Raw genomic sequence first — 15,601 nt, forward strand, 5'->3', positions numbered from 1 at the left:
CTCTCCTTCCCCTTGTCCGGCGTCATTCAGATGGAATTATCCTCCACAATCCTTCTCCGGAATACGCCTAGCCCATTTATCTCAAGATTCTTCGTGCCACCTAAGAGATTATCCACTTTAATTCATGCATCGAATCTTCGCGACATATGTCTTTAATTCACAGGCTCTGATCGGCAGTCGTATCAGTGGATGGATTATTTCTCTTAATCCGTTATTGGCGGGGAGAAGACTGTTGATACTAGCGGCCTTCTGGGGGCATGAGACAAGCGTATTTTCTTGGGTCACGGGGGGGCCCTTTCCATACCAAAGGAAGATGGGATGTGACTTCTTTTTTTTTTAAAAAAAAATAGTATTTAAGTGTTTACTATTTCTCAATGAGGGAATGGAGGCACAGAGAAGTAAAGTGACTTGTCCAAGGTCACACAGCCGGCAGTCGGCAAATTGGGATAAGAACCCAAGTCCTTCTGACTCCCAGACCCCTGCTCTTTATATTGAAGGCAATTAAAACTTGCCTAGCATTTAGGGCCCCTCTCAGGGTGGCACCTGAGGAGTTTCCAGTCCTCTACCAGTCTCGGCTACGGGACGGAGAGCGAAAAGGAGGCCCGTCCGTTCCAGTCCTAGCTTGCCCAGTGGCTCGCGAGAGGCAGGCCATCGGCTACAAGTCCAAACTCCCCCGTGCTGGGCAGCGGTGACAAATACCATAACAATCGCAGAACTGTAGCATCCTCGTCGTCCTCTTCAAGCACGGAGAGCGACACTTTTTTTTCCCTTCCTGGGCTCTCTTGAGGTGCCTCTCCCAGGCACCTTGGGTTGACCTGGGATGTCCTGGACAAACTCCTGCCCCCATCTCGCCCTACCCCTCTTTCCCCACTGACAGTCATTCATTCAGTAGTATTTACTGAGCGCTTACTATGTGCAGAGCACCTGTACTAAGCGCTTGGAATGGACAAATCGGTAACAGATAGAGACGGTCCCTGCCCTCTGACGGGCTCACGGTCTAATCGGGGGAGACGGACGGACGAGAACAATAGCAGTAAATAGGATCAAGGGGGTGAACATCTCCATTCATTGTACTTAGCACTGAGGTGGATACAAGCAAATCGCGTCGGACTCTGTCCCTTTCCTACTCGGAGCTCACAGTCTCAATCCCCACTTTGCAGATGAGGTCACTGGGGCTCAGAGAAGTGAAACGATCTGCCCAAGGTCACACAGCGGACAATTGGCAGAGCCAGGACTAGAATCCATGACCTCTGACTCCCAGGCCCGGGCTCTACACGGCCCACAGCCTGGCCCTAACGTCACCATGACGTTGGGGGGCGGGCGGGGCGTGGAGCAGGAACTAAAGGACGGGAAGGCTCTGCTGGGGCTAAACCATCTGTTGTGAGGGGGCAGTTATGCCTAGTGGAAAGAGCCCAGGCCTGGGAGTCAGAGGACCTGGGTTCTAATCCCGGCTTCGCCGCTTGTCTGCCGTGTGACCTGGGGCAGTTCACTTCTCTGGGCCTTGATCACCTCATCTGTAAAATGGGAATGAAGTCTGTGAGCCCCATGTGGGACAGGGACTGTATCTGACCTGACTACCTTGTATCTACCCCACTGCTTAGTACAGTGCCAGGCACCTAGTAAACGCATAACAAATGCCTACTTCTTTTGTTTTGCTGTCTGTCTCCCCCCTTCTAGACTGTAAGCCCATTGTTGGGTAGGGATTCTATTTGTTGCCGAATTGTACTTTCCAAAGTGCTCTGCGCACAGTAAGTGCTGAATAAATACGATTGACTGAAATACCACAATTATTATTATTATTATTCTGACCAAAGAGGGACAAAGCCCTCATGTCCTCTTCTCCCATTCCCTTCTGTATCACCCTTGGATTGCCCTTGGATTTGCACCCTTGGTTGACCCCTTCCTCAGGCCCGTTAAATAAACTATTTATTTATCTGTATTGACATCTGTCTTCTCCTCTAGACTCTAAACTCACTGTGGTCAGGGAATGTGTCGACCAACTCTGTTAGATTTTACTCTACCGTGTGCTCAGTTCAGTGCTCTGCACACGGTAAGTGCTCAAGGAAAACGATTGATTGATTGATTGATTGATTAAAAAGAACCACCCAGACTGTCCCACTTAGAGATTGAAGAGGAAGGAAATGTAGTTAAGATTTCTGAAACTTCCCCCGTCATAAATTTGTCATATAGGATGGACAGATTTGTTTTCCAGCCATTCCCCCAAAAGTTAACCTGCTTTCTAGAGGGTAGGGCACGGGCCTGGGAGGCAGGAGGTCCTGGGTTCTAATCTCGGCTCTGCCACTTGTCTACTGTGTGATCTTGGGCAAGTCACTTCTCTTCCCTGTGCCTCAATTCTCTCATCAGTGAATTGGGGATTAAGACGGTGAGCCCCATGTGGGTCAGGGACTGTGTCCTACCCCACCTCTAGCCCCTCCAGCGCTTAGTACAGGGCCCGGCACATCGTAGGCGCTTAAGAAATACCGCCGCCGTTATTAAACCCGTCTGACTCTCGGATGCTGACACAAGAGTCAGGTTCCATTTAGGCATCCTCCCCTTTTTCATGTTTTAAAACACATGTTTATGATGAAAACAACCCCAAATGGAGCTACTTTAAATGGAAAAGGCAGTCACTTTGTTTGGTTTGGTTGGTGAAAGCCAAATAACTGTATTTAAACTTCATCCAGAAGATTGGATAACAAAATTGACCCAAACCAGTTTCCTGTTTTGAAATAAAATTGTCCTAGATAAGTCAAACATTAGCAACGATGCTTTCTGGCCTATCAAAATGAGGCAATTGTAATGCTTTTGTTTTTAATGCCGGGTTTGTATTATGTATGAAACAGCTGCCTGTGTAGTCATGCAATTATTAGCCACTGAGAAGTTGCTATGATGTTTACGTGGCCTGATCTATCTTAGCATTTCTGTGAAGTTAGCTTCATGGAAATGTTACAGTGTTTGTAAATCGACTAAAACAGAACTTTTATGACAACCGATAAGAAAGAGGCGCAGATGTGACTCTTGACCTTCTAGCCAAATTGGTAAAGCACGGAGCTGATTTAATCCTTTCTCCGGAGCTAAAGGCTGCATTTGCCTGCATTAAATACCCATTCACGGATGTAACAATGGCGAAGATGCTGGTAATTCATCACATGATTCAGTTCATTCAACGGAACTGTCTTCCACTTAAGACTAAAAGCTTCCAACAGTAGATGTGTGTGAATCAAAACAAATGCCTGCCTCTCAGATTGTTGATTCCAAAATGACATTCCTTATTTTTCAAAATCCCGAACCAAATTAACTGTAGAAAACTAAGCATGTAAGAATGCGATTATGAGGATTTATTAGCCAACTAACTAGCAGCCAATCTGAATGCCATCTTTCGCAAACTTAATTCCAAATAATCGAGCTATTAGTTGAGTGCTCTGCACACGGTAAGCGTCGAATAAATACGATGGAATGAAGAATCAGAGTCGATAACCTTCCTGAAAGGAATAGTTATGGATACCGTAGTTTCCGGGGCATCCCGGATCTGCCACTTATCAGCTGTGTGACCTTGGGCAAGCCACTTCACTGCACTGTGCCTCAGTGACCTCGTGTGTAAAATGGGGGATGAAGGCTGTGAGTTTCACGTGGGACAACCTGATTACCCTGTATCTTCCCCAGCGCTTAGAACAGTGCTCTGCTCATAGTAAGCGCTTAACAAATACTAACATTATTATTACACCCCCTTGATTCTATTTATGTGATGATGAAGTCTTGTTTTCGTCCGTCCGTCTCCCCCGATTAGACTGGGAGCCCGTCATTGGCGGGGATGGTCTCTCTCTGTTGCCGAATTGTCCGTTCCCGAGCGCTTAGTCCAGTGCTCTGCCCATAGCAAGCGCTCAGTAAATACTCTTACATCCCCTTGATTCTATTTATGGTGATGTAAGCCCGTCGGTGGGCAGAGATTGTCTCTATCTTTTGCCGAATTGTCCATTTCAAGCGCTTAGTAATAATAATATTGGCATTTTTTAAGCGCTTACTATGTGCAGAGCACTGTTCTAAGCGCTGGGGTAGATTCAGGGTCATCAGGTTGTCCCACGTGAGGCTCACAGTTAATCGCCATTTTACAGATGAGGGAACTGAGGCCCAGAGAGTGAAGTGACGCGCCCACAGTCACACAGCTGACAAGTGGCAGAGCCGGGAGTCGAACCCATGACCTCTGACTCCGAAGCCCGGGCTCTTTTCCACCGAGCCACGCTGCACATTGATACTATTGAATGATGGTAGCTGGCATGTATTGGAGCGAGCCTATTTCTTAATGAGAAAATGAAGTATAAATACGGTATTTGTTAAGCTCACTATGTACCTCTAGACTGTAAACTCATTGTGGGCAGGAAATGTGTCTGTTTATTGTCTTATTGTTCTCTCCCAAGCCCTTAGAACAGTGGTCTGCACATAGTAAGCTTTCAATAAATAGGATTGAATGAACTGAATAAATGAATGAATGAATGAATGAATAACACCCCGTATTTAGCATTGGGAGAGAGAGAAGATAATCAGTTCGGGCACAGTCCCTGCCTCACGTAAGGCTCCCGCCCAGTAGGAAGGAGAACAGCTATTTAATCCCCATTTTACAGATGCGATAACTGAGGCACATAAAAGTGAAATGACCTGTCTGTCCAAAGTCTCACAACAGATAGTGATAGTCTCAGATAGTATAGATAGTATAGTATATATAGATATAGATATAGCAGATAGTCTCACAAAGTCTCAAGTGTCTGAGCCGGGATTTTAACTCAGGTCCCTCTGACTCCCAGACTCTTATCACTAGACCACCTCGCGTCCCTAAAAAATTCCCAGGCACTCCGGTATAGCTCCTTCACCCTAATTGAAAAATGTTGTCGTCGATAAAATTCTCCGTCATAAGAATTTCACCTCCAAGTGACAGAAATCTAAAGGAAACTCTTTGAAAGGAGAGTCGGTAATTGGTCAAATTTTGCACTTTTGATGGCGCTATTTTGAGGTTAGCTATTTGGGGGCTCAGATATGACCCCTCTGGCAATTTTCTTCCTCAAAAAGAAAAGGTAGGAGCGCTATTCCAGATAGCCCATTCGGTCTTCAGCCTCGGGAATGAGGATTTCAAGACAACTCTGTGACTCCAGAATAAGTTCCCTGTGGGCGGGTTACTTTGTATTTCCTTATTTTGTACTTCCTGGGTGCTTAATAGAGTACATTACACCCAGTGGTGGCTCAGTAAAAATACTGATCCTCAAACAATTTGATTTTGATATTTCAACCGTACCATATCAGGCGGCTCAGGGAGAGGCACGAGAGCGGGACTGTGTGGAAAGCGAAGGCATCAGGTTATAGAGTGTTTCCAGTGCTCCCAATGAATTGATCGATCCATCACGGTCATTGAGTACTTACTAATCCTAAGAAGCACTTGAGAGAGTACAATATAACACTGTAACACCATGTAATAAAAGTACTTAATAGAGTGTTTCACCTTCCAGGTGAAAATATCTTTTGGGCATATTCATTCCTTCTGCTGTATTTATTGAGCGCTTGCTGTGTGCAAAGCACTGTTCTAAGCACTTGCACTCAGTGTGCGTGGCTTAGCGGAAAGAGCACGGGTTTGAGAGTCAGAGGACGTGGGTTCTAATCCCGGCGCTGGCACTCGTCACTGCGTGACCTCGGGCAAGCCGCTTAACTTCTCGTGACCTCGTGACTGCGTGACCTCGGGCAAGCCTCAGTTACTTCATCTGCAAAATGGGGATTAAGACTCTGAGCCCCACGTGGGACAACCTGATTACTTTGTATCTACCCCAGCACTTAGAACAGGGCTTGGTGCATAGTGAGTGCTTAACCGATACCATAATTACTGTACTGAGCGTATAGAAATGTAAATATTAATCGAAATAAAGAATTACATCACCTTTGATTGTTCTGTTACCTGACCGGTTATACAGAGACCCTGAGGTAAAGGAGTGGTAGCGGAAGAGGGAACGCTTTTGAATTATAGTTTTCAATTCCGACATAAGACGCCCAGAAATATTTGAATAACGCATCTTTTACCCGTACCTGCCATTAAGTAGACGGGCTTATTTCACCGAGTTTCCCTACCCCCACCCTTTTCGTTCCTCCCCATCTAGTTAAATCCCCCACCAAACGCGGGAATCTCTTCAGAATAAAGCTTCAGTTATTGGCTCGGAACATCCTCTTTCTCATCGCGAGTGAAATCTCTGATTTGTTTTCAACCGGGTCATACTCATCGGTGAATACTAACCAAAGTAAACTTCTGGCAGAGGAACATTTTTGCGAGCTTGGGATAAATGGATTCCTATTAATGCGAAATAGGTCCGGATGCCTACGCTCTGCTAAATGTCTATGGGATAGTGGGCTTTAATCTAGAAGGGGGTGATTAGAATCATGCTAGGAAAATGCATCCCTAAAAACATCCCGGCCCAGGGCGGGAGTCAGGAAGATGGTAACAAACCGGGCGGTTTGATGTCGTCGGCGCACATTACGAGATTTAATAACTAGACGTATTATCAATCAGAGGTGTGAGGAAGAAAGTGCAGACGTTTAAACCTACCTCGAGAGCCCGTCTACGATCAGAGTAATTACCTAAATAGCTTTAGAATTGTCAGCTTGTGCCTTTCAGAGTACAATCAGAGAAAAACAATGTGCTAGTTTAAAGTCTGGCAAGAAAAACAATATTAGGTTAGGCTCAGAGAAGGAACAAAATAGCCTTAAGTGCATAGTTGGGGATGCAGGATTTCTTCTGGCAAAAAGAAAAATCGAGTAAAAGCAACATTGTTTTTTCAAGATACTGTCAGCGATTCTGAAATGTGTTTTGAATCCAATCGGTTATTCAGCGGTATTGGTTGGGCACCCAGTGAATGCTACACACTTTGATGAATGCCTGGGAAAGTTGATCTCTAGCAAGCCCCAACTAACTAATTCCTAACTGCCAGGAGCTCACCATCTCAATCGATATTATTAAGAAGAAGAATAATAATAATGATAATCAATCCATTGAACGCTTACTATGTGCAGAGCACTGTACTAAGTGCTTGAGAGAATATGATACAACCCTAATAATAATAATGATTGTGGTGTTTGTTAGGTGCTTATTATGTGCCAGGCACTGTGCTAGTCACTGGGGTGCATAGAAGCAAATCGGGTTGGACACAGTCCCTGGCCCGGGTGGGGCTCGCAGCCTCAGTCCCCAATTTACAGATAAAATAACTGAGGCCCAGAGAAGCGAAGTGATTTGCCCCAGGTCACACAGCAGACAAGTGGCAGAGCCAGGATTAGACTTCATGACCTTCCGACTCCCAGGCCCGGGCTCTATCCACTATGCCATGCTGCTTCCTTAGGAAGACAGAGACAAAAAAAGAGATTTCCAGATTGCACTCTCAGAGAAAGAGGAGGGATGAAGCAGGAGAACCATACGTGCCCATCAGGATGAAATGGCTGGACAAATAATTAAATGCGTAGATCAATATAAAATAATAATGCGAATAAACCAAAGCACACATATGGCTGTGAGGGTAATGAAAGAAATTATTTGAAGCGTAGAGGAGATCTAATGTCAGGTGACTTGAAATTGAATTACAAATAAATCTATCATCTGAGGTAGGTTGACAGGTTTGGTAAGTCCAATTCTGGGATTTAACCGTGGTGAGGGAAGAGGAAAAGAGGCAGTCAATCAGTCCATTGATCAAAATTATGTCTTGCAGACTATTAAAAGATTTGCTCGCTTTAGTCACTCCGTCCTCGGCCCCACAGAACGTGCGTATGTAGGTGTAATTCATTTATTTCCATTAACGTCTTTCCCTCCAGACTGTCAGCTTATCATGGGCGGAGAATATAACCACCAACTGTTATACTGTACTCTACCAAGAGCTTCGTACTGTGCTTTGCCTGCAGTAAATGCTCAATAAATACCACTGTTGACTGACAACTGGACCAAATGCGTACGTGTGTGTGTGTGTGTGTGTGTGTGTAGAGCAATACGAGAAGCAGAGTGGCTACAAGAGGCAGCGTGGCTCAGTGGAAAGAGCCCGGGCTTGGGAGTCAGAGGTCATGGGTTCGAATCCCGGCTCAGCCACTTGGCAGCTTTGTGACTGCGGGCAAGTCACTTCACTTCTCTGTGCCTCAGTTACCTCATCTGTAAAATGGGGATTAACCGCGAGCCTCACGTGGGACAACCTGATGACCCTGTATTTACCCCAGCGCTTAGAACAGTGCTCTGCGCATAGTAAGCGCTTAACAAATACCAACATTATTATCCGCTTTACTCCTGGAAGCTTCTGAAAAGTACTGAGAGCTGACATTGGTTAATGAGCCTATTATTTCTTTCTCTCCCTCCCTTTTTTTTCTCTCTCTCTCTCCCCCGTCTATTTTTCTCTCTCTCCATCCCTTCCTTCTCATACTCTCTCCCTCCTCCCACTCCCCCTTTTCTCTGTCCTTCCTATCTTTCTTTCCCTCTTGTCTCTCCTTCTCTCTCTCTCCTTCTCTCTCTTCCCTCCTATCCTCTTTCTGTGCCCCCTGTCTTTCTCTCCCTCTTGCTTCACATTCTCTCTTCTTCCTTTTCTTTCTCTCCCTCCTCCCTCTCCTCCTCTTTCTCTGTCCTCCCTATCTGGGTTTCTATGTCTTCTCTCTCATTCTGTTCATATTCCTGTCTGTCTCTATCTCTGTGTCTATGTTTACATCCATCCATCCATCCATCCATCCATCTCTCCATCCATCCATTCATCTCTTCATCCATCCATCCATCCATCCATTCATCTATCCATCCATCAATTCATCCATTGATCCCTCCCTCCCTCCCTGGATCCATCCATCCATCTATCTCTCCATCCACCCACCTCTCCAACCATCTGTCATCCATCCATCCATTCCTCCCTACCTCCCTCCATCCACCCATCCATCCAACGATCTATTTGTCTACGTCCCCCTTCTCTCCCTCCCTCCATCTCCCTGCCATCCTTCCCCCTCCGACCCCCAGGGACTCCGGAAAGCTTAGCGGAGAAAGAGAGGCAGCTGATGGGGATGATCAACCAGCTGACCAGCCTGCGGGAGCAGCTGCTGGCGGCGCACGATGAGCAGAAGAAGCTGGCCGCATCGCAGATCGAGAAACAACGCCAACAGATGGAACTGGCCAAGCAGCAGCAGGAGCAGGTGGGTGTATGTGTATCCCACCACACCCCCAGGTGGGCTGGAGGCCACTCGGAAAAGTCTCGGAAAGAGGGGTAGAATATGAGGGAGGTAGGATGACTTAGTGGCTAGAGCCCAGGCCTGGGAGTCAGAACGTCACAGGTTCTAATCCCGGCTCTGCCACTTGTCTGCTCTGTGACCTTGGGCGAGTCACTTCACGTCTCTGGGCCTCATCTGGAAATTGGGGATGGAGACCGTGAGGCCCGCGTGGGACAGGGACTGTGTCCAACACAATTTGCTGCATTCATCCCGGCACTTAGTAACGTGCCCGGCACCTAGCGAGTGCTTCACAAATACCATCATTATTATTCGGGGGGGGGGGGTGGGTCCATGCTTTTTTTCTGGAAAATGGCTCCTGGGAATGGCAGAGTCCAGAGATGGAGCTCTCATGAACCTAAATATTCAGTGAGTTTTGCAATTTGGGGCATTTTTGTTTAATGCTATTTGTTAAGTGCTTACTTTGTGACTGGCACTGTAGTAAGTGTTGGGGTAAATACCAGCCAATCAGATTCAACACGGCTCCTGTCATTCATTCATTCGGTCAATCCATGTATTGAGTTCTTACTGTGTGCAGAGTGCTGTAGTAAGTGTCTGGGAAAGTACAACACAACACTAAACAGTGACATTCCCTGTCCATAATGAACTCACAGTCTAGAGAGACGAAAATACGTTTAATTCCTATTTACAGATGTTATAACTGAGGCCCAGAGAAGTGAAGCGACATGCCCAAGGTCATGCGGCAGACAAGCGGCGAAGCGGGATTAGAACCCGGGTCCTTCTAACTCCCAGGCCCAGGCTCTAGCCACTAGGCCAGGCTGCATTTCTTGCACATCCCAGATTCCAGAAGAGTTTTCCTCTACAGTTCAGATTTGCCACCTTTTTTTTAATGACACAGAGGGTTAAAGGCTCTAGGCCAACAACGTTGACTACTGACTTTAATTCAAGCCTATTTATTAAGCGCTTACTGTATGCAGAGCACTGTACTGAGCGCTTGGGGAAATACAAAACAACAGTAAACAATCCCTGCGCACAACCATCGCACAATCTAGATGGCGAAGATGCTGTTGATGCCAGTCTACTTGTCGTGTTTTGTCTGTCTCCCCCCTTCTAGACTGTGAGCCCGTCGTTGGGCAGGGATCGTCTCTATTTGTTGCCGAATTGTACTTTCTAAGCGCTTGGTACAGTGCTCTGCACAGAGTAAGCGCTCAATAAATGTGACTGAATGAACGATTGAAGAGTAAGAACTGGGAGGTAATAAGTGAGCTGTTTTGGCCGGATGAATCGTTTGTATAACGTCCACGTGAAGCCAGGCCAAGAAGTCTCATCCTGGTAGTATTAAGCGTGAGTATCGTTTGATTTTCAGAGGTGAAGGAATAATCATAATCATGGTGTAGGAGTTAAGAGCTTTACCAACGTGCCAGGTTCGGTTTTAAGTACTGAGGTGGATATACAAGATATTCAGATCCGACCCAGGCCCTGCTCCAAAAGGAGCTCATTATCTAAGAGAGAGGCAGATCAGGTATTCGTTCATTCCTTGTCCTATTTATTCAGTAGTATTTATTGAGCGCTTACTAGGTGCAGAGCACTGTACTAAGCGCTTGGAATGGACAGGTCGGCAACAGATAGAGACGGTCCCTGCCCTTTGACGGGCTTACAGCCTCTTACTCTGTGCAGAGCACTGTACGGAGCATTTGGAAAGTACACTTTGGCAACAGATAGAGACGATCCCTACCCAACAAGGGGCTCAGTCTCGAAGACGGGCTCGTAGTCTAGAAGATTTAATCCCCGTTTTTCAAAGAAGGAAATTGTGGCTTAAGGAGGTTAAGTGACCTAATGATAATAACAGTGATGATTATGGTATTTGTTAAGTGCTTACTACATGCCAAGCTCTGTTCTAAACCCTGCGGGAGATAGGTGATTAGGTTGGACACAGTCTCAGTCGCCATTTTACAGATGAGGTAACTGAGGCCCAGAGAAGTGAAGTAATAATAATAATGTCGGTATTTGTTAAGCGCTTACTGTGTGCACAGCACTGTTCTAAGCGCTGGGGTAGACACAGGGGAATCGGGTTGTCCCACGTGGGGCTCACAGCCTTAATCCCCATTTTACAGATGAGGTCACTGAGGCCCAGAGAAGTGAAGTGACTTGCCCAGAGTCACACAGCTGACACGTGGTGGAGCCGGGATTCGAACCCATGACCTCCGACTCCAAAGCCCGGGCTCTTTCCACTGAGCCACGCTGCTTCTCTGATCTGCCTGAGTGATTCGGGAAGTGAAGTGAAGTGATTTGCCTAAGAACCCCCCAGCAGACAGGAAGCGGTGTGGGGATCGGAACCCATGACTTTCTGACCCCCAGGCCCACATCCTATCCGCTACACCGTGCTTCTTCTCCGGTGTAGCGGACTTACCCAAGGACATTCAGCGGGCAAGAGGTCGAGGCAGAATCGGAACCCAACTCTCCCGATCCCCTCTCCTCTAGGCCGCACGGCTTCTACTCCTTTGCGCGGCCCAAACATTTAGTGCTCTGCCCTGGATTAAATTCCAGTCGTAACAGATCTCTACGAATCTCCATTTTGATGTGAGGACTTAGTTTCTCTGACTCCTGGAAGTCGAGTGTGAGATCCTCCATTACCGAAACCGATATCTGAACGAGGAAGGGATCTTTGTACCTCCGACAGATTTTCTGGCACGCTCGCCGAGAACACTAATAGCATCGGTTTCTTTTATGCGGGGGCTGGCTTTGGCTACTTGAAACTAATTCACAGTCCGCTAATTGAAAGAGCAATTTGAAATATCGTTAGCTGGGGGAAGAGGGAGATCGGAAAGCTAGTTTGGTATATTTGGGAAAAGAGGGAATGGAGCCAGGAAATCCATGAGGAAAACAGTTCGGGTATTTGTTAAGCCAAGCCAAGCACTGAGAAGCAGCGTGGCCTAGGGGGGGTCTAGAGCAGAGGTCTGGGGGTCAGAGAATCTGGGGTCTAATTCTGACTCTCTTACTAAGCGCTGGGGTAGATACAGGGTGACCAGGCCGTCCCACGTGAGGCTCACGGTCTTCACCCCCATTTTACAGATGAGGCAACTGAGGCCAGAGAAGTGAAGTGACCTGCCCACAGTCACACAGCTGACGAGTGGCGAAGCTGGGATTCGAACCCATGACCTCTGGCTCCCAAGCCCGGGCTCTTTCCACTGAGCCACGCTTGCCCCTGGGGCAAGTAAAGTGACTTGCCCCAGGTCACACGGCAGACAAGTGGTGGAGCCGGGATCACAACCCAGGTCCTACTGACTCCCAGGCCCATGCTCTTCACTCGCTGTGACATCTTGGACAAATCACTTACCTTCTCTGGGTCTCAGTTTCGTCATCCAAAAAGTGGGCATTAAATCCCCTTTCTCCTTTCCCTCAAACTGGGCAGGGATCGCGTCCAGCTGGACTAGATTATACCTTCCTCGGTACTCATCCCTTAATGAGGCTTAACAAATATCACGATGGTTATCGTTCGTATCGTTCTTTCAGTTTCGGGGCCCCGTGTAAAACTGTGTCTGAAATTTCTCCGCAGATCGCAAGACAACAGCAGCAGCTTCTACAGCAGCAACACAAAATTAATCTCCTGCAGCAGCAGATCCAGGTCAGAGATCACTCTCCCTCCCGACCCTGCCCTTCCGTTTCCGGCATGTTCCCCTTCCCCCAAGAATACCGCTGTCTTTCCAACATGGGAAGCAGAACGACATGCTGGGTAGAGCACAGGTCCGGGAGGCAATAGGTCACGGGTTCTAACCCCGGCCCCATCGCGTGTCTCCTGCGTGGCCTCGTACAAGTCGCTTTGCCTCTCTGGGCCTCAGTTACCACATCTGTAAATCGGGGATGGAGACCGCGAGCCCCACGGGGGAAAGGGACCGCGTCTAACCCGATCTGCCCGGATCCGCTCCGGGGCTTAGTACGGTCCCCGGCTCGTAAATCCCACGACTACGATTCTTATTCATCGTTAATCTTTCCGAATGAAATGGCGGGGATCGGTTGAAAATCCAACCGGTCATTTTCTAAATCTGGGGAGGGGGACGGACAGGGGGAGGGTACTTACGTGAGGGATCTGAGGAGGGAGGGCTTTCCAGGCCAGAAGCAGGATGTGGGCCATTCATTCATTCGCTCAATAGTATTCATAGAGCGCTCACTATGTGCGGAGCCCTGGACCGAGCGCTTGGAATGGACAAATCGGCAACAGGTAGAGACGGTCCCTGCCCTTTGACGGGCTCACGGTCTGATCGGGGGGAGACGGCCAGCGGTCGGGGGGTGAGACAGAAGAGATGGAGGCACGGTGAGAAGGTTAAGCATTCGTTAAGCGTTTGTTAAGCACTTACTCTGTGTCAAGCACTGTTCTTAGCACTGAGTGGATAGAAGTTCATCGGGTTGGACCCAGTCCCCGGCCCTCCTGGTGTTCACCGTCTAAATCGGGAGGAAGAGGATTTAATCCCCGTTTCGCAGAGGAGGTCGCTGTGGCAGAGGAGTGAAGTGACTTGCCCAAGGTCACACGGAAGACAAGCGACAGAGCCGGGATTAGAACCCGTGCCCTTCGGACTCCCAGGCCTATGCTCATTCCACTAGGCGTTGCCGGTTCTCCCTGCTTCTCTCTCGGCCCGCAATCTACACACGACCGAGAAACCCTCTGACGGGAGCCAGATTTATAATGATGATAACAATAATAATGATTATGGTATTTGTTAAGCACTTACCCCAGAGCACTGGGTAGATAGAAGTGCCTGTCCTACGTGGGGCCTCACACTTAATGCCCATTTTACAGATGAGGGAACTGAGGCCCAGAGACGTGGAGTGACTCGCCCAAGGTCCCAAAGCAGGTACGTGGCGGAGCCGGTACCGGAAGTCGGGACTTTCTGATTCTCAGGCCTGGGCTCTATCCGTTCATTCAGTAGTATTTATTGAGTGCTTACTAGGTGCAGAGCACTGCACTAAGTGCTTGGAATGCGTGGCTCGGCGGAAAGAGCCCGGGCTTCGGAGTCAGAGGTCGTAGGTTCGAATCCCGGCTCGGCCACTTGTCAGCTGGGTGACCGTGGGCGAGTCGCTTCGCTTCTCCGGGCCTCAGTTCCTTCATCTGTAAAATGGGGATGAAGACTGTGAGCCTCACGTGGGACGACCTGATTGTCCCGTCTCTCCCCCCAGGGCTTAGAACAGTGCTCGGCACATAGTAAGCGCTTAACAAATACCAACGTTAGTATTATCATTACAAATCGGTAACCGATACGGTCCCTGCCCTGTGACGGGCTCACAGTCCAATCGACTAAGCAGCATGCAGCACGGCAGAAGCAGGGTGGCCTAGTGGGTAGAGCATGGGCCCGGGAGTCAGGAGGTCGTGGTTCTAATCCCGGCTCTGTCGCCTGTCTGATCGGTGACCTTGGGCAAGTCACTTCACTCCTCTTTGCCTCAGTTCCCTCGTCTGCCAAATGGGGATTGAGACTGCGAGCCCTACGTGGGACAGGGACTACGTTCAGCTCGATTTGCTTGTATCCACTCAGCGCTGAGTACAGTGCCGGGCGCATAGTAGGCACTCAACAAATACCGTCATCACTAAGGGCAGGGATTGTCTGTATCTGTTACTGATTTGTACATTCCCAGCGCTCAGTACAGTGCTCTGCACATAGTAAGCGCTCAATAAATACTACTGAATGAATGAATGAACATTATGATTAATCCACGGTGCTTCTCAATTATCAGAGTTTATGTGAGTTTCTTCATTTTCCTCATTCCCTGTGACGTGTCACCCGGCAAGAAAGCCGCGCAGATGACATCCCGAAAACAAAACAACTGACAATTCGGCGAAAATAACGGGCCAGTGCGTTGACTTGGGATTTCCTTCTCCGAGTGTAGAAATCGAGAGTCGCAGTGACCCAAACGCAAACCCAGAAACAGAGACATTTTCAAGTAGCCGTGTCTCTTGGGAAGAAGGGAAATGTCAAGTGTGAGTACAGTTCACTCGAGAGGTAGCCCTTCCAACTGGGTTAGAAAGAATTATTAACTCGTTGAGTAGCGAGTACGAGGTCAGTGTACAGGCCGTCTCTCTTTGACGGGTGAGGAGAGGAAGTGGTTTGGACACCGAGCAAAGCCAAATCCACTCGACGACTTTCCTACTCTCACTGAACTTGCCCCCACTTCTCACCGCCTCCAAAAAGCTCAGCTTTTCTTCCAGAGCGGCGTGGCTCAGTGGCTCAGTGGAAAGGGCACGGGCTTTGGAGTCAGAGGTCTTGGGTTCGAATCCCGGCTCGGCCACTCGGCAGCTGTGTGACTACGGGCGAGTCACTTCACTTCTCTGTGCCTCGGTTCCCTCATCTGGAAAACGGGGATGAAGACCGTGAGCCCCACGTGGGACAACCTGATTCCCCTGTGTCTC

At 48.3% G+C, this 15,601-nt stretch overlaps 1 protein-coding gene across 4 annotated transcripts in view; it reads left to right on the plus strand.

Annotated features, from left to right (window-relative positions):
- SOX5 (SRY-box transcription factor 5) overlaps window positions 1–15,601 on the plus strand; it is a 490,387-nt gene that overhangs the window by 269,006 nt on the left and 205,780 nt on the right. For all 4 annotated transcript variants that reach the window (XM_029058134.2, XM_029058136.2, XM_029058133.1 and 1 more), the window contains 2 exons: window positions 8,999–9,171; window positions 12,761–12,829. In XM_029058134.2, the coding sequence (XP_028913967.1) occupies window positions 8,999–9,171; window positions 12,761–12,829 (242 nt within the window). The remainder of the gene's footprint in view (window positions 1–8,998; window positions 9,172–12,760; window positions 12,830–15,601) is intronic.

The sequence above is a fragment of the Ornithorhynchus anatinus genome, chromosome 2 (genome assembly GCF_004115215.2).
Source record: "Ornithorhynchus anatinus isolate Pmale09 chromosome 2, mOrnAna1.pri.v4, whole genome shotgun sequence".
Taxonomy (NCBI): domain Eukaryota; kingdom Metazoa; phylum Chordata; class Mammalia; order Monotremata; family Ornithorhynchidae; genus Ornithorhynchus; species Ornithorhynchus anatinus.